Genomic DNA, 26,838 nt, shown 5'->3' on the forward strand with positions numbered 1-26,838 from the left:
TCGCCATCTAGTTTAACTGTTAAAACAACTACTATAATACCAAAGAGTATATAATAGGATAGAGCGGTACTGTCATAGTAAATTTTGTAACCACAGTCAATTCAGTGCCATCTATCGACACACTTTAAAACGAAAAATGAAGATATAAAAAATATGATAAAAATAAATACGATATTTAAATATGGATTAATGATTTTTTTTATTTGCATTAATTCTTTTTATATGATTTTGACCCATGTTCTTTCACTGATATGCGTTAAAATTGTTAAATAACAAACGAAACCCTCAACGCCCTCTGTAAGAGAGTAGGCCAAAAGTAGTGGCGCCATCTGATCGAGAATCAAATTTTCGTTATTTTCGAGGCACGTTTTTTCCTTAGACTGTATCCATCTATTACGTTGCGAATAATTTGCTTGTAGAGTCTGAGCGGGCAAGGTGCTCACAAATATCTGAACACGCCACTATTGTCAGAGTGCGTGTTCAGATATTTGTGTGCACCTTGCCCGCTCTGATATATATGATGGCGACTGTACAGTCGAGCTCAAAGATATATGTTTACACTTTTCGCCTTATAACAAAGGCGTAAGGTGAAAAACTGTAAACATTACCTATATATTTGACGTCGACTTGTAACCATGGAGATATTTTTTCCATTTTCATAGGTTAGGTTTAGATTCACCAAAATATAAATCATATGATGAAGGAATGATAAACAAACAATTTTTTACTAATTGGACGGCTTATATTTTATGAATTAGTGTCGATCTTACTAACAAATGAATTAAATATTAAATTGTACTACAAAGGCACTGCGTTACGTGTTGTCTTTATTATTATCTATCACAACGTCCGTAAGACTACCGCGTCTAGAGTCTGCTTCTTCTATACTGGTACCACTTTCTTTACGAACACGAGAGAATAATCTAGGCACGGGTCCACTGGACCTCCCCGGGCCTCCAGGGGCCGGAGAATACCTCCTTGTTCTAGGCTGGAGGGTCTCGTCGACGCTCTCAGAGTAGGTAGGAGGGGGCTGAGTAATCATCGTCATACGGTGTTCTCTAGCATTTGCAGCTGTTTGAAGCTCTGCACCAGCTACAACCGTAGCTAATGTTGGTGTGAAATGCGGAGCTGTTCCTCTGCCAGATACTCTTCTTCTTCTAGGACCTGCCGACTCTGTAGCTTCAGGCGGTGGTTCGGGTCTGCGTTGAGGTAGATCCGGAATAGGTGGAAGTGTGAATTCTGGTCTTATTGAACCTCTTCTCCTAGTCGAAGCGGGCGGTGGAGCGCCTCCAGTCAGCAAGTCTAAAATACCTGTAGGTTCCACGCTATTGGTAGAACCACCAGGACCAGGAGTCTCTAACATTGCTAAAGCGCGTAGCAGGTCGGCTACGCTCGTTTGTTCTAATACTTCTACTTGTTCCGTCTCGGGAAGACTAGATAAGTTAACGTCGGGATCGAACATGCTACCGCGGCCCCGCTTAGTTTTTTTCTTGTAATTCTCCAATTCACTATCAAAATTATCGTCTTCGTTATCACCCGAGAATAGACTTGCACGTCCTTTTCCTGTTCGCCTTTGATACTCTTTAATACTAGCTTCTAAATCGCTTGTTGGTTCACTAGAAGTACTAGCTTTGTTTTTACCAAATGTGGGAAACAAGCTTAGTCGACCGCGACTTGTTTTATTTTTATAATCTGAAACTTCTTCAGAATTCTCTGGTATAACGTCTTCCTCATCGTGTTTCTTAGATTTTCCAAAGGTTGGGAAAAGACTAAGACGTCCTTTCTTTGTCCTATTTTGATATTTTTGAACTTCTTGTTCATCTATTGTATCATCATCATCGTCATTATTTTTAGGCTCACTGAAATCGAACGTAGGGAATATACTTCGCCTACCCCGCCTTGTGCTCTCTTTATATTTATTAGCCATGTCTTCTTCGGGATCACTGAAATCAAACGTTGGGAATATACTGTGTCTGCCTCTTTTTGTTTTCTCTCTGTAAGCTTGACCAGCATCTTCATCCGCATCTTCATTAAAATCGAATGTAGGAAATATACTGTGCCTTTTTTTCTGTTGATACCTCTTAATTGCAGCTTCATCCTCGTCGGTTTCTTCGGAAAAGTCAAATGTAGGGAAAATACTGCGCCGCCCTTTTTTCGTTTTCTCTCTATAAGCTTGAGCTTGGTCATCATCCTCATTTATATTAAATGATGGGAAAATACTTCCACGTCTCGGCTTACTAGTAACGTTTTCATTAACTCCCTGGGCTATGCTGACTCTACCCTTCATGGAATTTTTAATATAGTCAGAAGGATCTTCAGTGGAACTCGATTTTCTGAAAATTTTTGATAATATACTCTTAGGTTGTATTTCCTGAATAGGATTGACTGTGATGCCACCTTCAGGGAGAGATAGTTTGCCTGTCCTAATATTAGCTTCTTTTCTAAATTTATCTGCTGTATCTCCATTTGTCCAGGATAAATCATGATCTACCGTAGAAATAGAGTCCTTCTTATAATTGGGAACGGCGACGCTGCAAGCTCTCGTCCTTTTTGGTGAATTTCTAATTATATCTTGGCCAATACTGAATACTGGCGGTTTTTCACTTGCCAAAATTTCCTCATCGTTAAACATGTGAACGCCTCTTTCTTGCTCCTGTGGTTCGAATCCACCCAGAACATTAACAACTCTTGCTAATAACTCAGCTGGTTTGACAATAGCAGTTGCACTAAATGTTTTATCTTTATCTATTCCAAGCAAATCTGTATCTGATTGAATTCGTAAAATATCTCTAGTTGATAAGTAGATGTTCTCGGAGTTTGCTCTTTTCCTTTTGGTGATCGGACCTCTTGGTTCCACGTCGTAGGTTAGATTAGGACAGCTGGCACTTCTTATTAGACGAGGCGCTGTATCTACGTACACTGGCTGTAATAAAAAAAGACAAGTATTAAAAATGAATGAAGTTGAGAAAATTTGTTTTCCCCTCACTAGCTCGGAAAGCAGTCTCTTATCCTTTAAAACAAGCGGGGAAAAACGCATTTTATCCACTAGTGGGGAAAGTAATTTGACCTTGGATGGAGCGTGTTTAAGTAGCTTTTGACAGATAACAAAACGTAAAACGCTAATAATAATGGTTCGTTCGATATTAATTATCATTAAATAAATGGTTTGAGAATTTAATAAAAAAATACCAAATTTAGCTTTATTTAATGATTTTAAGGCATAAACCTTAAATTTCATAAGAAACATTTGTTTTTTTAAATGATGTTGAATTTAATTCTGAACGCACAAGTTGATTCGATGCAATTTCAAAACGCATCGTCAGAAATGTCAACATTGTCAACAAAAATTTTCTCACCGACTCCGACACGTAAAAATACACAACTTCCAGACAGAGTTTTCTATCGTATATCGTATATGATCTAACACCTGTGAAAGTTGCACTTTCCTCGCTAGTGAGGGGAAAAGTTTTGTGTTACACACGGGTGCAAATGTATTTTACTTCTCGTGTGTTGAAACACTCGCTACGCTCAGAATTCTATTTTAGAACCACTCGCTTCACTCGTGGTTCAACTATAGAATCCTTTCGCTTGCTCGTGTTTCAATTCCACACTCGCGGGTAAAATACAACTTTGCACCCTTGTATAACAAATAACTATTTTAGGGTACTAAAGAAGTATTGAAGCGTATTTTAATAATGCGTACGGCTAAGGTAAACCAGTGATATTTAATTACAGTATTATTTTTACGACGTTTTCAAAACTAACCAACCTTTAGTTTTATTAGGTTGGCTTCGTTTATGATCTTCCTTATCACGGCCATATCCTTAGTAAAGCCTTGAAGGATCTTATTTTGTGTTGATTTGAACTGATTGGCGAATTTTTGCTCCAAGCGATGGACGGATTCTGATCTCATGCCGCTGGTGATGAATCCCAGCAACATCACGATGTATCCGAGGCCGAAGGTAATCCAGCATATTAGGAATATTTGGTAAGTGATGAAGTAGCCGTTTGCAAAGCCATTGTTGACGGTACCTAAAAATATAATACATTTCATTGTAAATAAAGAGAAGCCATTTGCTGTCAAGCCCGCTATGAAATTAAAAGTGTTTAATCGTTGAGCTGGCAATGTAAATCTTCTGTAAAACCTTTCTCCTATGCCTACTACAAAAGCTCGTAATTGAGCTGAGAGCTTTATACTTCAAAATGTCTAAGATTAACTTTAATTGAAGACGCCAATCTTAGACAAAATATTATGAATAGATTAAAAAATGAGACAAAACAAAAAAAAACGCAAAATTATTCCAAATATGTTAAATTATATTTTGAATATTCTTAGTTAAACAAATAAACAAAATAAATTAACAAAAAAATTAAACACAAAAATCAAAATAAGTAAGAAATAACTTGATTTTTAGTGGTAAGTATCAACATGATACTTAATTATTAATTATGCATCAAACTTTTGGACCATAAGTTGTTCTTCTGTACTACAGTTGAAGAAAAGTTTTGAATGATTCACGGTTAGTTTCACTAGACTTATATTGAACGGGATATAGACCGTGATTACCTTTTGTATTGTTTTTGTAACTGTAAACTAAAAAAACTTCATAATAGTTGGAATAGTTACCTGCAACTAAATCACCAAATCCAATAGTAGTGAGCGTAACGAAGGCATAGTAGATAGACGCAACGTAGTCCCACCCCTCAAATACCACGAAGATACAGGCGGGTAAGAATATGAAGAACAAGAAACCTGGGACCAGATACAGGAAAATCTGACCCAGCATGCCGAGGTTATGAAAGAAGTAGCCCAAGTTGTTGGCTCGTTTTTCGTTCCGTCTTTTGTATTTTCGATACACTGAGATAAGCTGAAATTGGAAGAAAACATAAATTAGGAACAAATGTTTAATAACAAATGACGACCATAATAGGTTTGCTTATATTTTGTCAAAGGCCTTACTATTTTGGCGTGATTGCTACTATTAAAACTGCTACCTACTTACAACTGCATATGGAATTCTGTCGTTATTTTAGTGTTAAGATATAGTAACAAGGTGGTATAAAAACAAGTAAATATGTTAAGTTTACAAAAAGTTTTATTAAAGGGTAGGTAGGTATGCAAAAAATTGTCATAGAGTTAAAGATAAATTTGATTTTTATGCCTATCCTGACACATTCCTATTACTACTTGTTGAATTGAAAAAGGAAAAACATATTTATACAGCGAAATCTAAAAATCAAACACAAACCGTACTAAATGGCATCCGCAACAAACTTCGTCCAATATACATTAATATTAAGTGCATTAGATTTACGTTTTGGTTTAATAAAGGTATTTTCAACACACTTGCTCAAAACGACGTTTTTATTCCACCGATTTTTGGCTCATAATCCTAGATATTAAACACGCGTGCTCTTTCAGTGTATTATTCCACTCGTGCTTTTTCATTATATTATCCGGCTGAGTTAAGAAGCTAACTGATTGCTAATAATATGCATGGAAATTGAGCCTTCTTTAATTGGTCGGACTGGCGGGCACGGGCGCGCCCGACCGCCTGCGCAGTGCGCGGCCCGGTCGGCCCGCCCGCCGCGCCGCCCGCGGCCGGAGCGAGCGAGGGCCGGCCGGCAGTACGAGTATGACAGATGAAACACACAATACTATCTGTTTTAACTATTATAATTTGATTAATATGAAAGTTTCTTTTTTTTCTCGCAAGTGTGTTGAAAAACGTCGTATGAAACGCGTGTGCATTGGTCATTACACACACCGATCGCCTCGTGTTTAATGACCAACTTAGCACACTTGTGTCATAATGTACTATTCTTAGTTTTCCTATCTCCTCAAATAAACTATGGAAATGTCATACATTGGGTCTGTGTCACATTTATCTTAAACGGTTAGGTTATATACTGAAATAGATGTCATATATTAAAGAGAAAGCGGCGAAGCCCTCCCGTGGTGAAGGCCGGGTCACTTTTTCTTTAATATTTATGACATATATTTCAGTATTTAATTTATATATGTGACTATGTAAAAAACACAAATCAAAATATTTAATAAAATAATTTGATTTGTTTCCAAAGTTGTGAATACAGTAGGTATTTTTCATAAATTGATAGCAAGTTAAAATAAATAGAATACAATCTCACCTGCAATCCGAAGTATTCGCCAAGGTTGGCAAGCAAGATACCGTTGATAGGGATACCGAACAGGCCGTAGAAGATCATAAGAATGCGGCCGAGATGAGTAGTTGGTGCCAGGTTACCATAACCTGGAAGTCATTTTTAAACAAAGTTAGGTTTTTTTTTTACAATATTCCGATGGTAAAAAAGATTACAGATCATCTGATGGTTAGTGGTTACTGTAGCTTATGGGTGCTTGTAACTCACGTGACTCTTTAAAAATCTGTAGGTACACTAATACTACTTATTTGGAGGAATCTCGGACTGCAGTCCATCAAGCTCGTGGGTATAGTTGTAGTATTGGACTTTAGCACAGAATAAGTAATAGTACTACCGTATAGAAAGGACACTTCCTACAAACCCGAAGTTTGACAGCGATTCAGGGACGAATCATGGTGTTCCTTTCTAATGTATGGCACTATCCCTTCGGCTTTCGGCTATTTAGAGTTGTCAAAAATCAAGTCATTATTTTATCTGTGGTCGTTCACGCAAAGGGACGTCAAGATGTGCCAACCCTAATAATTGCTCGGAGCAATACTGAGCCGAACGGAGCAGCGTTTGCCCGAAAGGATGAGTGTCTACCCACTGACTATACATTATATACATGTATACATATGTAGTTAAGTGGTTTGTGTTGTTTATACGGGTTAGAAAGAATTGAAAAAAGAAAGAAAAGGTTGAAAAAAGGAAAGGCGGGGAAGAAAGAATTGGCAATTACTCCACCGACAAGAGCAAAGCTCTTAAGTTATGATGATGATGATGATGATGATGATACGGGTTAGACTAATACACAGTTATCAATAGCGCACCCTGGGTTCCGAAACAGTAGTAAAGGATGACTCACGTTAGAACGGCCCGGGTCCGGGCCGAGGCATTCGTTTCATATAGAAAGCATCACGTGATCACAGGTAAAAACTACCTTCATAGAAAACGAAGTGTAGGTTGCCCCGGCCTGGACCCGGGCCGTTCTAGCGTGATTCATCCTTTAAGAGTCCCCGGCAAGCTCGGCCAAATTGCACCTTCCTATACAAACGTAGGTCCGCTCTCATTTTAAAACTACATGTTGGATTGTAATAAAACTTTGTACATACAATGACATGAAGTATATCTAGGTCTGAAATTAGTTTATATAGCTCCAGTTTATAAACGAAATAGAGCAAAAACAAGATTTGTATGAAAAACTTAAATTCGCTGTATTTTTTTAACTATGGTATCTGAAGCTACATAAACTAACTACAGACATAGATATACCTTATCCTATTGTAAGTACGTACAAAGTTTCAGAGCAGTCTAGCTAGGCGTTTTAAAATGAGAGCAGAACTACGTTTTTATGGAGAACCGAGCTTGCCAGAGACCCTTAATCCGTTGCTGAATGAAAGAGAGAAATATCAATGTCCTTACCGATTGTACTGACGACAGTGTAAGAGAAGAAGAAAGAGTGATAGAAGTCCCACTTGATGGGCGGTTCCGCATCTTCCGTCGTGTAGTTGAAGACGCTCTTGCCGCAATAGTCGGAGAGTTTGCGGAGGATGACATCCTGCTTCTCAGGGTCGTTTGGAATGTAGTTTTCGTAGAGAAGATCTGAAAAATTTAAGAAACTTTGAAATAGATATCAGTGTTACGTTTCTACTTACAGTACACTTGGTTGGTGGTTACAAAGTTTTTTTTAATGATTTTCAATTGTCTAATTACATCTGAGGAAACTAGTTAGAATTAGAATTCGACCAAGAGGCTAGTTCAAACTCACATGACATCACAATGAAAATGAAAAATATTTAACAATTTAAGATAAGTAGGTACAATAAACTTTAGTAGATAGGTAATCTATATACCTATACAGACTAAATGATATCTATTTATATCTATTCAGCCTCCAAGCTAAGTTATAGTGCTACATCCAGTATAGCACTACTATGGGATAATGTATGTATGTATTGTCACTGCCAAGTGAAAATTTAAATGAAATGTAAAATTCTTGACATACCATACGTGATATTAGTAACCATCTAAGTTAAAGTCTATCATTAGACGTATCAATGCCGTCACTCCTAAACAATCAGGAAATGTTGGTCACTGTAGAAATTTGCATGCGCACATGTCAAGCTCATCAAGACAAACGATCGTTACGTTTACTTACTGACCATTCAAACTAATTTCTTCTCATTTAGAATATCGCTTGTTAAAATATTAATATTGCTGAATACTCAATATAGTCAATACCTACAAACTTTTATTAGTTACAATATAATATTGTGTATGTTTGGATGGTGATGAATGATGACGAGAGCTGTATCTGTGATTTTTTATGGTAATACGTTTTGGTTTTACTATTTCAGTCTAAATTAAATATTGTTTTATTACAAGTTACATACATGACCTATATTTTTTAAGGAAATCGTCTAAACATAGTACGGTTGTACAAAATCAAAGTATTTTAATTAAGTAGGCAGGTACTCGTCTGTACAATTATCAAACGACTAGCTAACAAAAAGGTTTAAAACGCGATAAAAAGTAAATATAGGGCAGTAATTACTTCTTGCACTTCTTACCAACGACAATTTTACGCGCGGTTCCACACAAATTAGTCGAATTCTTCGCGGTGATCTGAATACAATCGATTCTTTGACTGGTTTAATTCCTATAAAAAACCTGGCAGAATCACACTGTTTACAAGCAAAAAGAGCGTTTTTGTGTGGCCTTGAAATGGAAAGTAGCTAATGACTTCGGATTATGAAGCCATTGAGAACGTACCTACATCGACAAAGTACAATAGTTATTTGTGCAACAAGAGAGGAAAGTTGGTTTTTCTTGCGAGTGTTTATTTTGAGTCCCGAGAAAGCAAAAGATTCTATAATTGAATCACGAGCGAAGCGAGTTATTCTAAGTTAGAATCTTGAGCGTAGCGAGGGACTCAATAACACGAGATGTAAAATAACTTTGCTCTCGTGTTGCACATATAATTTTTCACCAGTAGTGAGAACATATTAAAGGTTAAAATGTATTTCGAATTACACAGAATAATACAGAGAAACAAAAAAAAAGAATTTGTAATAGAAGTATGAAATGGCAGTTCATGGCCTTCACTAAATTAATAAGCTACTTTGTTCACTCCCTGGCCCTGGAGTGAGGAAAGTCGCACTTTCCTCACTCCAGTTAGTGAGAAAGTAGGCTTGTTCGAGCTGCTGAGGTGAAAACTAAATAGATTACCTCGATAAGAGGACTAATAAGAAATTTGAAGTTGATTGAAGCAAATGCTTGTGAACCATGCGTCACTAAATAGAGGCGATGAAGTACTTTATGTAAACAAGAAACAAGTGTTTGATGATTAGATTTTTTTCAGCATAAACAATGATACTTATAGGTATATGTAGTTCAATTGTTTTATCACAAGTGGGAATAATTTTCCTTCGCATTCTTAAACGCATCGTTTTCATCTAAAGGCGATGCTTGAAAACTACGCTCAATTTTATTACATACACTATTTACCTAAAGCAAAGTTCCCAATACTTTGAAAACATCTACAACGGAAACGAAGAACATATATTTCGAAGACATTTCAATAAAACATATGTTTACTAGACACGCATCATTACCCTATATATTTTTCAGAATTTGTGAATTATATGCCGTCAAAGGGTCATTTGCGGTCACGGAAGTAACTATTCAGATTTAATTCTAAATGTCCCATTGATCCGTTTTATAGCGGTTTGAAGGAGTGTCTTCATTGTCCCGTGATTACCATTACTTGAACATAAAACCTATTTACGATATTGTGTTGATTTCATTGTGGTTTCGAGGTTGCAGTCACTGTCAAGAGCAGCATGAAGGACATTTAGCGAAAATTAAGCACGTAAAAGGGACACCCGCTTCTTTCAATGATCCTATTTGTTTGTTGTTTCAGAGAATTTAACGATCATTCTTTTGTTTGGGACTAAGCATGGTGCTGATTTGTATTTGCCACCTGACGAAGCCTACATTACATATAAACTAGATTATTTTTAAGGTTTCGTTTTGGTCATTCAATAAATTATTTGACCAGTTTAATGATATAATTCAATAGTAAAGAGTCAAAACATTTCAGAAGAAGGTCACCTCTGTGGACTATACATTAAAAGTTAACGACCCAGGTCTGGTACATATATATCACGTTTTTCTTATTTGAGTCACAAGTAGTGAAACAATTAACCTCGCCCGTAGCACTAGACTTATATTGACCGGGATATAGACCGTGATTACCTTTTGTATTATTTGTGACCTCCCGATATTTCGACGCAGCTACATGCATCATGTTCACGGGTCACCCGTCACCCGTGAACATGATGCATGTAACTGCGTCGAAATATCGGGAGCTCACAAATAATACAAAAGGTAATCACGGTCTATATCCCGGTCAATATAAGTCTAGTGAAACTAACCGTGAATCATTCAAAACTCTCGCTCGTAGCAATATTATCCGGTGCAGCGTAAAGCTTAGCTTAAGGGTAGCTTCTGATTCTTTTTAGCTTGGCGATGTCTACAGGAAAGATGCAAACGAGTAAAGCACACAATAAAATGTGTATGATCCTTAAATTGCTTTAGAAAAAATGAGAGTAGGTAACAAACTGGAAAGAAGTGTGGCGTCAGTTATTGCTTTAATGCAGTTGGTCCTATACTTTGTCATAGACTTTTGATCATCACAAAAAAAAATACCTTCACATAATTTTGTTTTCCACTTGTGAATATTGCATATTAATGCATAGGTAAGTTCTCTGCATTATTTGGACGTACTACCAATGCAACTGTATTTTTTTTTTCACTAGTCGGCCTTTTCTTATTTACCTTTAATGCTCTTGTAATTATTAAGATCAGTATAAATAGTGGCATAGCTATAATTACTTGGTTTTCATAATCTTGGTATTTGCAGAAGGTATATGTATATTGCTTGATTGTTTCTTAAATTACCGTGTTGACGTTCGTGACATAAATACTGCTAGATCGTATTTGTTTTCTTTACCAGAACCCCAGTATTCGATAGCGTGACGAGCGTTCGCGTTTGCGTTATGTCTATTTTTGTACGGGATTTTGAACAGCGCGCCAAGCGGGACGTTTTGGAAACTCAAAATTCCATACAAAATAACACTTAGCGCAAACGCGTACTCACGTCACGCTATCGAATGATATTTACACTAGGGGTACTGGCAATACGATAAGCGTATGATGGTGGATAATATCTACCATTCTCGTATGGTACTAAAAGGTGAGCTTTTTTACGTACTTTCTAATTATTGACACATTTTTGCCACCAGACTAGCATTTATATCCTTCACTGAAACTATTACTTTTTTTTATTTTTCATGCTCTGAAAGCGGCTAATGTTTTATTTATCTATGAAGAGGGTTGAAAGTGATACATTTCGGCCTCTACTACTAAGTTTTTAATTTTGTTTACGATTAACAATAAAAATGGTTTTTAAATGGATATGTTACCTTAATTTACCTTCTGATATTTAACTCCCGATTCCGTAAATAATCCTTTTACCTAAATTGCTCAGTAAAAATACCCTATAGAATAAGAAATAGGTACTATAAGTCTATAGTTTTTGTCATGTTTTGTAAAATACATTATGTCTTTTACTTTCCTTGTATTTGTAATGAAAAGTAGTGTTTAACTCGGATGAAGGGCACCCATTGACTCGCCTGACTCGAACTATATACCTACACATACATGTATTCTACTCGAAATATGTAGTCAGTAATGGGTGCTTTTCATCCCCTGGTTTTCAATCTACTATTATCTTTTTTAGTGCCTAATGTATGGTTGTCAATCCGTTACCGTCTTGATAATTATACTTTTATCAGTAGAAGATTTTTCTTGTAAATTTTACCAGGAACTGAGATCAGACACGTTAATAGGTACCCATTGGGGACATATCAACGACTAATTCTGAAAGCACGACGCGGCCTCAGCCGTATTTGCTTTGAGTGTTGACGCTCGCGCGACAAATTGTGCTTACGTTGTCAATTAAACTCCTTTTGAATCGTTTAGCTTCGCAGTTGCTGAATATTTTATTTCTATTACATGTGGGCATATATTTTTATTTTTAGAATCGTCGTTAACCAGAATTATCACATTACGATTAGTAGGTAAGCTACAGAGGAATCTGACCTCCCCTGCAAACCTATTAGTTTGTATGTTTTTAAAAAAATGTATTACCTACCTACATTTTAAACGACTTAAAAGTATTAAACTATTTTTATACCTAGTTATTATGATTTGGTTGACAACTGAGGCAATCGGTAAGGTTTAATTTGTCAGCCTAGCCGTGGCCCGTGATTCTGATTACTGAAGATACCGGCTCCAAATCAAGTGCCTAAGGCTTACCTTTTCTTTGAAATGTATTTACACATCTAAAATATTTTGGTGTAAACGAGTACTAATATAAAGGAAGGGTTTTGAAGACTTGCGCTTAAAGTCGAGGTCAGGCTATCAGTTCGCAAGTTTTAGATTCGCACCGTTCGCTATCTTCAAAGAGGAAAGCCTAATTTGAATTCTGGTCAGTTTCAAAGCTAGCCTAGGACGTTTGGCTGTACTGGCCTCCGTTTTCCTTATGTCTTCCTCAGGTGACATCGGAATTTAAATGCAGATCTATCAAGAAATTTCCGTGTAATCTTCGTTTGCACATCGGCTTCCTGCCAATTCCAAGTTTGAAGTTTGCATGGGAAATGTACATCATTTTTTTTTTAGTTTTATCATTCTCTTATTTTAGATGTTACAGGGGCCCCCCACACATTTTACCATTTTGGAAGTGTCTCTCGCGCAAACTATTCAGTTTAGAAAAAAAATTATATTAGAAACCTCAATATCATTTTTGAAGACCTATCCATAGATACCCCACACGTGTAACACGTGTGGGTTTAATAAAAAATATATTTTTTTTGAGTTTCAGTTCTAAGTTAATAATGTAATGGGTAATGTTATTATTCGATGATTATTATTATTATTATCTTATTTTATTTCTTTACACAAATTACGGTAGATATATTATAATGAAATGTTTTAATAGGTATTAGATAGTAAGTTAAACATTGTTGTTTGCCCTAACAGGGTGTCATGAATTTACTAACTTTATTTGTAACACCTTATTTTATGTATCATGACTGTGCAATAAATGAAATATGAAAATATGAAATAAGTATGGGAAACCCCCAAAATTTATTGTTTTTTTTTCTATTTTTGTATGGAATTCTTAATGCAGTTCACAGAATACATCTACTTACCAAGTTTCAACAGTATAATTCTTATAGTTTCGGATAAAAGTGGCTGTGACATACGGACGGATAGACAGACACACAGACATGACGAATCCATAAGGGTTCCGTTTTTTGCCATTTGGCTACGGAACCCTAAAAACTACCTATATTGTGAGACATTTGGGCGTAACTCCCAACTTCGTACGCCCTTATGCTATTTTTATGTCCGTCACGCCTATTTGCTGAAGATTTTCGTGTGGTAAATGTACATTAGAACCAAAACTAGTGGCTATTCTCTGACAGTCGTATAAATATACGACTGTTAGAGAATTCAATGTAAGAGATACTCCAAGCCAATACGTACGGATAATTTCGAGTTTTAAAGTTGTTGATATCTGTGTTTATGTGGGATGACCTTGTACTTTCCTTTTCAAGCTTTCTATTAAGTACTGGCATCAGTTCTTCGTCTTCAATTAGGTGGCCTATAAATTATATTTTTAAATAATGTAATCATAAGACATTAGTTAAGGTTAGGTTAGGTTAAGGTTTACACAGAACAACATTACTTATACCGTCTAAGCTTTAGCCCAGGGTGCGTAGCGAACGTGCAATCGTTAACGCTCCGTAGCGACCGAAACGCAACTGTCACTATCGTACTAGTATAGAAGTGTGATTGAGAGACTACGATACGATGGGCACGTTGGCTACGCGCCGGTTCTCAGGTTTCACTCTTTGTCACTTTAGAGTCTTATGTATACTGAGTTATATCTTGGTCAGACACTGGTAGGTACTCCCGTACTAGTAACGTAAAGTATATCAATATAAACAGTTCCCTGACACCACCAAATTATACTTCCCTATCTCTGTATGAGTGTGTGTATAATTTATTTAAATTTTCCCTGTGCCATACAGACCGACCTACTATAACTTAGGTACTATAATGAGCTCGTTTGTGAGGATACATTCATACTTAAAATGGGGAAAAACGTTATAAAGTATTATTTAAATGTTAATGTTTTCTTTTATGTATATCACGTACTTTTGAGGCATCATTTTCCTTCAACAATAAGTCACAATCAGATCTTGAGCTATGGTAACTTATGGACTACAAATGTTTATGAAAATAATACAATACAATACAATACAATACAATACTCTTTATGGCACACCTCACATAGTTTACAATAAATGGACAGAAGCATAAACAAACACCATTGGATAGAGGTAACAACAGGCGGTCTTATCGTTTAAGAGCGATCTCTTCCAGACAACCTTTGGGTATCGGAGACAATCGAATAGAATATACGGTAGGTGGCAAAGAAAAAAAAATTAAAAGTCGACTTGAATATAACCAAAAAACACAAAACTAATATAGATATACTTAAATACGTATTTTAACCACAAACATACATAGATATACATACCTAAAAAAAAAAAAAGTATGTATTAAATAAAAAAACAACAGTGTCAATATCAATAATAAAAAAAAACTAAGGAAGGGGAATATATTATTCTTTAAGGTTTGATTTGAAGGAGGTAATAAATTAAGAACGTCCTTACTCAACAGGGAGAGAGTTCCATAGTCGAATGGCCCGAAAATTAAACAAGCAATAAAATTATAAAATTTGGAAGAGGAAGATGGCACCAATCGAAGTAAATTTTGAGAGGATCTATAAGAGAATTAACATAAGGGAAACGCTCTTTGAGATAGCGGGGAGATGCAGGATTAAAAAGTATAGAATAAAGATAAGAAAATATGTGAGAGTTACGACAATGACGGATAGGGAGCCGATTGAGTTGGAATCGGAAACTGGAAACATGGTCATATTTACGTAAACCGAATATGAAGCGAATGCGGATATTTTAAATGCACTCAAGTTTATTAAGTTGTTTCTGAGTAAGGTAGGGGTATAGGAGATATATTATCAGCATAATCAAAAATGGGGAGAAGTAACGTCTGAGCAAGCGCAATTTTAGTAGGTAGGTATAGGCAGAAAATTACTAAGTCGCCTGAGAGACTATAGCGGCAAACATCTTTCTGCTCACTTCACTCACTTGAGGTACCTAGCATAGAGAGCGATCCATGACGAAGCTAAGATTTATCACTTGGTTGAAATAAGGAATTTGGATACCATCAAATACTATCAGCCAAACACAGCTGCCCAAAAAGATTTCGGTATTCCTATGAGATGTTATTGTATGTATTTTAAATATGTATGTGGTCTGTGGCCCTAGAGTAGGTAAAATTCATTTTATAGTGTGCATGTGAATTTGAAAAAGCATCCTGGACTCTTGAAACAAAGGGAAGTACCGGGTGTTCGATGAGCTAAACATGTATTTTGAATTTTCCACACGTTCATAATTTAAACCATTACCTGCGCTAAATTCAGGTCTGTGTCACTGCTATTAATCATGACTACGTGATGTGTATTGGTCATGTTACCTTTGCCTACGGGGGCAATATCCTGTCATAAAATAATAGACTTGTGTCCTAAAGATACATTTTATTGTTTATCAACAATCAATATAAATCGGAACAAATGAAAAAAACAAGAACTAACGAGATTTCGCGTTTTTAACTGTTTTTAGGGTTTCGTACCTCAAAAGGTAAAAACGGAACCCTTATAGGATCACTCGTGCGTTAAAATTTGGTACACATTAAATTTATGACCCAAAGACGGACATGTAACGTAAACAAATGAATTTTAAACATGGGGGCCACTTTTGGGAGATGAATGAGAAAATAAAAAAAATATGTTTTTCAAACTATATTGTGTTACATTAAATAAAAGAGCTCATTGTGAGAATCTCAAATATTTTTTTTTATAATTTTAGGATAAACAAGTTAGAAGTTATTCAAGAAAATCGGCAAAAAATGACCATCCCCCCCCCCTTAATCTCAGAAACTATTGGGTTGAAAAAAATAAACAAAATAGTTCTTTACCTATAGATGACAGGAAAACCTATAACAAATGTTCAGTCAAGCGTGAGTCGGACTTAATTACTTAGTTTTGATTCGACCCCTACGGATTTTTTAAAGACATTTCACTCACTCCATCTAGGAGAAGGATATTCCAAAATTAAAACCCGGAATGGAGTTACCGTAAGGCGCGAGTAGGGTCCAACCTGAAATAAGCGGCATAGTCCTGCAGCCGACCTGCTTCCATACGTATTGGCTCGCCTTTCCTGTGGGTTAAGACAGTGAAGCCGAGAGGGTAATGCAGGTGCTGGGCATCCCTGCGTTTCCTTAATTCCGTCCCAGACGGTGTAATGTCCGTGGAGAGGTCATTGCCTCTCCGGTGTTACACCATAAATCGTCTGCAATAGACGCAAAGGCCAATGATTTTTGAAGACAACAAAACATTGAAGAAGTTTCCTCCTTTCGCTAATCCGACAATGTGACATGTGACTGACTACCTACATGACTTTAGATCATTAACGTCTAATTACAGTCATAAACATAAGTTTTCGCACGAACTGACGTATGATAATTCCCACATTAAAATATATGTGACACATTTAAGAGAATGTAATGCAATTTTCAGTGATGACTGCGAATTTAAAACATGAGTTATGTTTGATGTGAAAATTTAAATACTGACTGCATTTTAACTGCCGGAGTTACAATAGTCATGTATGTGCCGCCGTCTAAATACCTATAGTACCTAATACATTGTTTTCTTGCATTTCTCATAGGTACCGAGTGAGAATTTCAAATGTAGAAAGACAAATTATTAAAATAGTTGAGGAGCTTGTTCTTAGGAATCACGGCGTTTAAAAAAAACCGCATTCAAAGATTTTTAAATGCTTAGTTAAGATTGCTTTTTGGAAGTTAGGTCCCTAAGTTGGTAGGGAAAGTAAATAAGTAACTGTTTTCTGGCAATAAATATTTTGTATTTTGTTGTATTTTGTAACTACCAACTCGTTAACAAAATTAATTTATTTAAAAAAAACTAAAACTAAATAGGGTCGTGGGTGGTCAAGGCCCGTCTAAATTTGCACCCGAGATCCGGTACTGCCCTGGCTGACCGAAGGTCCGGATCCGGAGCAGGTAGGTCCCACTCGGCAGCGCTTAAGAGGAGCAGGAGGCGACGGCGGGCGAACGGCTATGGCTCCAACCCTGCCGTCGAGGTGGTAGGTGGCGTCTTGGTTGTCGGCCGCCGGTCTTCTTTTTTATTTTAATTTAACGACGCACCCAGTACGTGGGTGCGGGAATATACTTATAGCGAAAACGTCGCAATTGAAAATTATAATTAATAGGTAACCACGGAAAAATACTGTAGGGCGTAGGCCATAGTTCAAGTTACAAAACCATGTGTTTATGATCAAAAGAAATTGTAATATGATAGTATGCCTGTTTACACAGAGCCAATTATTCCTTACAAGATTCTTTACTAACTTGAAGGAAATTTATTAATTATATTTGTAAACAGGATAAGCAAAATACAGTTATAAGTAAAGTAAGTATTAGATTTGTTGTAGATTTGTAATTTCGAACTCCATATCCTTTACGCAGTTTTCGCTGAGATGCAAGAACAAGAAGAACCATGTCCCATTTAAAAGGCGCTGAACAAGATCAGGTCTCAGGTTGGCCGTTGTAAACAAAACATGGTCAATGTCTATGAGCACCGCAAACCAAGGCGCACCTGTTGGCATGCCCCGCGTGTCCGCGTACTCGTGCTCGGAATCTGATCTGAGGGATGCGATGGTGGGCCGTCAGCAACATTGCTTTCTGGGCATCCCCTGTTTAAGGGAACCTCAAAAGGAAAGAAGAAGAATGTCTTGGTCATGTCCCTCGATAGTTTACAGACACTCATTTTGTATTGACGTCTTGTTTGTTGGGTTACGTACGTTATGTGATTCAGTAGACGTGAGCAGTATCGACCCTAAAGTGTAGGTAAGTATCTAATGACGGCAAATAATGGAGGCTGCCGTTTCGAATGTTTGACTATAGATAAACAAGTGAAAAAATTCCAAGATATTATAAATATAACGATTTTTTGTAGTTTAATGTATATAGGTACATTCACTAGGCGGATTTGGTAACGCACATAGTACCTATGACGTGGTAAGAGCACAACCACCCGAGCTCAGACAGAAGATTATTTAGTTCAAGGGCCATTCGATGAGAGACATAAAACATTAAACATGAAGATGTGATGAAACATTGGACTGGTCAGACAGTGGATTTTCTACACACAATATGGTCTAAATAATAGTGACATAATTACCTATTATCCCGTCGCCCTGACAATAATAATTACATACATACATTTGACTACTTAACGAGACTTGGTATGGCCACTTGCGTCAAAACCTTTGAATCGCCAGAGTTTTCCTTCTCACTCACTCGATTATCAAATGACTGTTGCAAAACAAAGATAATCCCCGCTGCACAAGGAACAATGATCAATTCAATAAGTAATTATCTGTTCGTTTAGCGATTACAATGTAATATTGTAGCGCGGACTGATTTTGAAAGAAGCTCACTTATAGTGCTTACTATAATCTATTTACTCCTAAATTAGATATATAAAATATAAGTACCTAGGCGAAAATAGGTTGTATTTGTAAGTTGAGCTTTTGGACAGTAGAAATGAAGAAAATCTAGCATACTGGTTACCTAGATAATACTTACCTAAACGTAGGCCAAGTTTAATAACATATTTCAGTTTTCCTATGACGTAGCTTTAGAGACACATGTGTAAAATATATCCCACCAAAAACATTTCATGTAAAATGTTGCCAAGACGAAACCATAAGGCTCGCACTGTCAAAAAGTAAAGTTATCAGATTTTTGTAGAGCCAAGCTTCTAACTCTACAGGCCCTAACTTCACAAACTCTACACCTTTGTTAAAATATGTGACTTGGCCGTTTTGTTACATAGAAAATAATTTATACTGAATACATTTTTCACCTTACGCCCATGTGACAGTAGCAAAACGGCCAAGCCACATATTTTACTAAGGTGTAGAGTTTGTGTACTTTAACTTAAATAGTAATTTCATAGCTTTCGTATTTCGATATTGTAAGGTAACATTTTTAAAATAAATAAAAATCGACAAAATTCGATCAAAATTGACACTTGGCGCGCATGATCTTTCCCGTTCTTTCTTGTGAAAAGTGACAGTGACAGCGGCAAACCGATGGAACGGCCTCAACTTGTGGACGGTCATGGAAATTGCTTATTACTAACACAAAAATGCATTGATAATTAGTTAATTCAAATACTATAAAATCAGGATTATAAGGTTTCCAGGGGAACGTAACCATAGCAACGAGTGATAAGAAAAACTTGATTCACCCATTATGATGCTGCATCATCATGCTGAAAAAAATCATCAAAATTTATTTCACACAAAAGCTAAAACATCAATAGATATTCCAGTCATCCCTAAACCATTCGACTTTTTTATACGTATCACGTCGGTGAAAAAACAAACGTACGAGCGATACGTAGTATGCGGACTATGCATTTATTTATCTATGTCTATTTATCTATGGGCCAATAGTTGCCTGAAAATAAAGAATTTAATTTCATTTCATTATGCGGTAGATCTAATGACAAAACTAATTGTTTGTGAACAAATGCTTGAGGCAAATCCCGCGTATCTTTTGGTCAAACTGGATCACAAACGCTTTCTTATGGAGAATAATCGGGCAAGCACTCATACATAAAGAGATCCAGACGCGAAAGTGCCATTAGATTGGGCATATCCTCAGAAAACCTGACACCCACTTTGGATAGGGTATCCAAAGTGGCCCTGACCTTGAGACGAGACGCCCTAAATTTACTTGGCGCCGTTCCGTGGGGCAAGAGTCGGGTGTATTGCAAATTGCACAGGACCGGAGTAAGAGGAAAATTATGATTCGAACAGAGGGTAACACCCTAACAGAGGATAACAGGGTGAAAAAAAGAAGAAAGTAGTAGTAGATAGGTATCCAGATTGCAGTCTGCACACTTTTCTGCACCCTTTAAAAAAACTTGAATTGTTTGTTGCAGTTCTATGTCAAGTTTTGTTATTTAAACTAATAATAATGTAAGAATAATAACAAGACGAGAACAGATGGAGTTACGAGACGCACAAAACGCGGCAGTAGAATTTTATTAACACTGAAAATAATGTTTGTTTACGTGTCATTTATGATTTAGAAGTCTTATTATCACTGGAATTGTTTGTCTGTTTTGTATAGTTTGTGTGTAATTTTAATTTTCGACGAATATTGTTGTTCGCTTAATTATAGTGGTGATAGTGTTATATTTCCGTGTCTGGACCGCGATTAGTAAATTTTCCATGTGCATATTTGCTGATTTTGTGATAACTTTTAAATACGAAATCCTTTACTGTAAGTACGAGTATATAATGCTTTGATGTACTATACGTAGAATAGCAAAATGTTACAATTAGGTATCTGGGTTTTTGACTCAACACTGTTTTTGAGACTCTTATATTTAAATCGAAACTAGTCCGTTTTAATTTGTAAGTCTTTTGCAGAGACTTATTGAGTCAGCTAACTCTCAGATTATTTACAAAAAAATCAAAGTGCAATTGCATTGTAAGATTAACTTGTAAGATACATCTATCATATGATAACGCCTATTTTCTTTAAGTACCTACTGTTGTTATTTAGCCAATACCTAAAAATTGTTGACGGAGTCTTTATTCGGAGGATCAAAAGTCTTTTAGTTGCGCTGAAAAATAACTTAATAAAAAACTCGACTTTATTAAGCACTGAGCCTCGTAAAAAAATCGAATTTTTCTAATTTAGACTCCAAAGACTCGTGTTTCTGCCATCTCTAACTGGGACTAATGAGAAATCAATCAAGATCAGATTTTAAAAACTAGAACGTCGCTTCGAATCGCGTTCGCTGCATAAAGCCGCAACTAAGACGATGCTATTCTACTAGTTAATTGTACGTAGTCAATTGATTGTTGCCAATTGGCGCGTTTTTTACCCGGTCGTGGAAATAAACACACAATGGGTGACACAGCCACACGCACTGATGGACGTGGGTAGTGTAATGATACTTCAGGAAATGGGAAAAGTTGATGCACTTTTCATTGCTCAGGTTATAAGTTGTTCATTGTGCATAATTGATTCTGGCATATTTGTTGCGATGGTATAATGTCCCTGTGCTATTTTAAACAAATACTGCACTAAATAAAAAATAAGGTACTTAAATATAAAATACAGTACGTAGCGGCCCCCTTTTTTAAATATCTATCGTTAAATTTAAATAATCACAATTATTTAGCAGTGGCGCTATAAAATAATTATATATAATTATTTATAGTAAGAACGTTGGCTGGGCTCTTAAGTAATAAAAATATTTTGTTGTTACAAATCGACCTGTAGGCCGGTGTAACATATATTCCCTATCCCTGTAGGCCGGTGTAACATATGTATATTCCCAATCCCAATTTTTGTGTAAGGAGTACCAAATATTTTCTTACTATTATGCAAACATTTCTTTCAGTGTAGCAAGTGGTTGTAGTACTATCATATTCCCACATCACCCCGACATAATTACGGTAAAATAGATCCGGGTATTGTTTTTTCAACAATTCAAAATTTAAGTTATAGGTACCCTAATTTACATTAATTTTGTCTTTAAATTTATTTTTTTTGTGCAAAATGGGTTGACGAGATGTTGCATCTAGTTACTATTTTACGATAGTTTAAGCTCAAATTAAGTAGTATTTTTGTAATCGACGCGCTTCAGATGAATATAAAGTACAAGTAATTCAAAATATTGACTTTAGTGTTATGTATTTTATACTCATAATTGATGTTATTATTATTAACCATGTCAAGTATTTATCTTTATGCATTATTTATTAAAGTATTATTAATTAATGCGCTTTTTATTAATTTCATCAGATTCTACGGGAAACAAATGCAATGTGTCTTAACTATATTATTTGCTGTAGTAATAGTATTAAATTTTGCTCTCAAGTCTAATGTTAGTGAGGCAATCAAATCATGAACATTTTACTATTTAGTTGTAAAATACGTTTACCAAAATTTATTAACCAAAAAAACAAAAAGGCATACCATCAGATCCACAGCGCAGGCTTCGTCACATTACAATAAGCTCATCCACCTCAGGTTTCGTCAAAACAGAACGTTCGTTTACACGTAAGTTATCTGCAACACGCATCGTCAACATTGATTGAAAACAAAGAAAAAATTATGAGTACAATAATAATAACACAAAAGAGCAAACCTAAACCCTAATCCGGTAAGTACCCGGCCCAAACGTCCCCATAATACCAGCGGCGTTCCCCCGCTGAACCGCCAAAAAATTGACAAAAGTCATAAACGATTGTCGATTGTTTTTAATATCCTGTTTTGATTTATGTGACTTAAAGAGGCATGCATCTCTTTTTAATTTTAGGTAATATGTGAGTTTGCTTGTTTTGTTGACTTTGTTAAATGTAGCTGTATTTGTTATAATATAAACACCACAGGGTTTTGTTTTTGTAATGACCATACATTTTGGGGGTTTATAATGCCTGTATTTTTATTTGAAACCCTACTTAAGTCGCTTAACTTCAAACTCGGGTAAATCCATCTGTCAGATTTTGCGATTTTTGTATTAAGAAAAGGTAATAGGGTAGATATTTGCTGAGGGGGTCGAATGGATTTACCCGAGTTTGAAGTTAAGCGACACACTTGGTCTTAATTAGTCTTGGTCATCATTTAGTCTTGCTTTTAACCTAGAACTTAGTATAATAAATTTGCAATTTAACATTAAATGGCTAAAAACACATATAAAATTCCTTTACTGGTTAACTCCTTTTAGAGCTAGCTCTTAACGAGATCGATAGGTAGGCATTTCATTGCGAAACGGAGTTGCATCAGTGCAGAAGTGGACAGATATCATGAAGTGTTGCATTTAATTCACTTATCGCTGATTAACTACTGGTCACATGTTTTATATAGATATAACCTATATCTATAAGCTTGTTTATAGGGCAAAAATATTTATTTAAAATTATTTTGAAGAATACATGATATACACGATTACATTAAGTACCTACTTACTAAGTTATACTTTACATTATATTAAACAAAAACATATTATACATCATAATCATAAATATCATACTAAGTCTAACTATATTCAATCAATACGAGTATGTACATAATAAATTACCCTAAAATTAACTATAAACTAAACTAAAAAAAGACAACTAAAAACTTAGTCAAACCACTCGTCCCGCGCCCTTCCAGACGCAAAGGTGCCCATCGCGCCCGCCGCGTTGCCACGCTGGATCGCGATAGACAGCCTCTGCATTAGGAATGACCCGGAACGAGGGTCATGACCTCTCTCTCTCAAACGCTGCTGCTGCTGCTGCTGCTTATAGGGTAGGTGTTTCAGATTTAGTCCACTTATGGGAGATGCCAACTTTGTAATGAGAAAAAAAAAATCAAGTACTCTTACGTACAAGTACTGTTATATTTGTTTGTATTGCTTATATTATTGTCTATTTAGGTTTATATTACTTGACCTTAAATAATATTTCCGGTTTATTTTATAAATAAATATAATTTGCAAAAGTAGTGTTATTTTAGTTTCCGTCCACTTATGAGCTAGTTTTCGTCCACGTATGCTAGTTTCCGACCACTGCATTATTGAGTTAAAATCGATTATATATTTTATTTTTATTTTTATGGAATATATAAATCGTTTTTAGTTGGTATTATAGCTTCTGCCCGCGACTTCGACCGCGTATAATGATTACCTATTTTCGTGATAAACCTAACCTATTTCCTTTCTTGGGAGCTTGCTATGCTTGAGTCCCAAGAAAGGACTGTTGAAATGTGCCCAAAGGATTGTTGAATTTGGTATGAAAATATATTTATTAAATAAATCCTTAATAGAAATCGGTCCAGAATCAATTGTACAAAATACCATTTTATTCACACACCGTTGACAAAGGAGTGGACGTAAACTGAATGCCTGCTTTTATAGGCGATACAGATCATATTGAGAGTAAAAACAAATGTATTTAGTAGATACATATATTTAAATAAAATCACCATACTAAGTATTCACCTAGCTATTTCGGTTTCCGTCCGCCCGTGGCGAAAACTAAATACTTCATAAAATTGGTATGTTCTCCACTAAATTTTTGTATGATTTCTTTAAAAATCTGCTTAAAACTGTTAATTTTTGGTTTTATTATACTTCTAAGTATACATACTTGCTAAAAATATTACTTAAAATAGGAAGAACAGTTAAAAAAACCACCATGAACATTACCATGAACATTTCCCGCCTAAACTTTTTTTTCTTGGTTTTATGACCTCTGTAAGGCACGGATGCGATGCTGCGACTAATAGGTATGTTTTATTTTTAACTAGCGACCCGCCCCGGCTTCGCACGAATGCAATGCTGATGTATTATACATATAAACCTCCCTCTTGAATCACTCTATCCATTAAAAAATACCGCATTAAATTCCGGTTCGTAGTTTTAAAGATCTAAGCATACTGTCTGACTGTCCCTATGTACCTAGGGACAGTCAGACAGCAGGAAGCGACTTTGTTTTATACTATGTAGTGATATAGTGATTCGCTACTTGCGAAACATCATTTTTGTTTAGATAGTAGATAGATCTATTGTTTAGACATAAAAGATTGCAATAAGTCGTACTAGACATTAAAAATTGTGCGGTAAGGTAGGTTTATATTCAAATTATAAGCAATTCTTTGTGGCAAATCCGTCAAGTGGACGGAAACTGGCACTGGGCGGTATCTGGCATTACTACCCTATTAAAAAAAATACAAGAGATGGAACGCCGAACGAAAAACTTGCCAGTTATATCTGAATATTATCATTGTGTGGTAACACATAATATACGATTTGTTATTCAAAACTCAATTTTCATCTCTGAAAACTGAAGGTACTCATTATACCTTACTTGCTCTGTAGCATGTAAGATTTTATTCATATTTAGTACAGTTTAGGTACATGCAATGAACCTAAAATTAATGAATATAACGAGTATAACACTGCTTCCAATAAATTCAATTAAATGCTAACTTCTATGTTAGGTACGTAATGGAAAATTTAAAAATTTGCCTGAAAAAGAAACTTGGATTCGATTTTTCTCGCATCTTACTAAGCAAATACGTATTCTTGAAGCCAGGAGCCATTTGTTAAGTAGATACATTAGCGTTAATTTTATTGTCTTTTGTTTAAAGTTGTTATGCTCTGTCTACGCGTAGTCAAGATGTCATGTAGAGTACTTAGGTACTAATTTTCTAGCATCGATATGTAGAAGTAACTAGTTTAAGGCCACCAAGCGAATATGAATACTTATCAATACTTATTAGCCCACTTACTTTGGATTTCTAGTCTTTCCAGTTTATCTTCTGCCCTCTGCTGTAGCTCCAAGGGACTTTCTATGTGGTAGAAGATGCTGGCACCAACTAAGAGATATACGAGATGAAGTGCCAGCATGCACCCAAGTTGCTTCTTAGACATCATCTTGGTGAGATTTCTTATGAACTTGTTTAATAAATTAAAGTACGATCACAACCAAATAAACTTAAATATAAATAATCACAGACAATCCATAAAATCCATTGCAAAGCGCAATTTCTAATTAAATAAAACAAAACAAAAACCGTCTTTAAGCCGTACTCGTTCGCACATTATAAAATCCTCAAACATATAAACACTGGCACACGAGTTCGTAATTCGATTTTCATTTTGAAAATGGAACAGTTTTCCGAACGGGCGTTCGATCCGAGCGTTACGAATGATCGAATGATTTTCCCGACGCGTGCGCCCGCGACTCGGCACTTCCTTTTTTATACCCGCTCTAGATGTTTGACAGACGCCTCGCATTAGCTGGCCGTAAAGGATAATAAGTAAGGTTATTGCCTGCTATACTGTTGCTATATGTACCTCGATTGACGTGACGCAGTGATGATGCCAGTTGGGGGAAAGATTTTCCTTTACTGCCTGGATTATGTGGATTTTAAATTTGATAAAACTCGTCTCAAAGTTACATCATGATACTGATACCGAATTCTTTCACATCTCGGTCGGTAAAGCCATTCAATGTCTAATGATATCTAAATCCCGGGCTCATCTTAACAATATACGTCATTTCTATGGGATTCTCGCAAATTATAAAAAACTGTTTACTTATACATCTACCTATACCTACCTGGTATAATCATTTCGTTTAACGACGGCTTATTTGAACAATAATACAAAACATAAAAAGTTCATTTTTGTAAGTTAACATCGGACGATAAAAAAAATCGGTTGTCTTGAGGCACTTTCTCGCCAAGCATCTGGACGAATACCTACCAGTCAATGGGAATTTGGAATTTAACGGTGTAGGTAACAACAGGCGGTCTTATCGCTAAACAGCGATCTCTTCCAGACAACCTTCAGAT

The 26,838-nt window shown here is 36.0% G+C and overlaps 1 protein-coding gene across 1 annotated transcript; it reads right to left on the reverse strand.

Moving 5' to 3' along the window:
* Positions 1-702: 702 nt before the first annotated feature.
* Positions 703-26,283, reverse strand: LOC134748021 (uncharacterized). Its single transcript, XM_063682730.1, has 6 exons — positions 25,771-26,283; positions 7,585-7,764; positions 6,151-6,272; positions 4,628-4,868; positions 3,770-4,032; positions 703-2,923 (listed from the first exon to the last, which is right to left on the reverse strand). Exons 1-6 carry the CDS (start codon positions 25,913-25,915, stop codon positions 815-817), a joined length of 3,060 nt encoding a protein of 1,019 aa, XP_063538800.1. The 5' UTR covers positions 25,916-26,283; the 3' UTR covers positions 703-814.
* Positions 26,284-26,838: the final 555 nt, after the last annotated feature.

The sequence above is a fragment of the Cydia strobilella genome, chromosome 15 (assembly GCF_947568885.1).
Source record: "Cydia strobilella chromosome 15, ilCydStro3.1, whole genome shotgun sequence".
Taxonomy (NCBI): domain Eukaryota; kingdom Metazoa; phylum Arthropoda; class Insecta; order Lepidoptera; family Tortricidae; genus Cydia; species Cydia strobilella.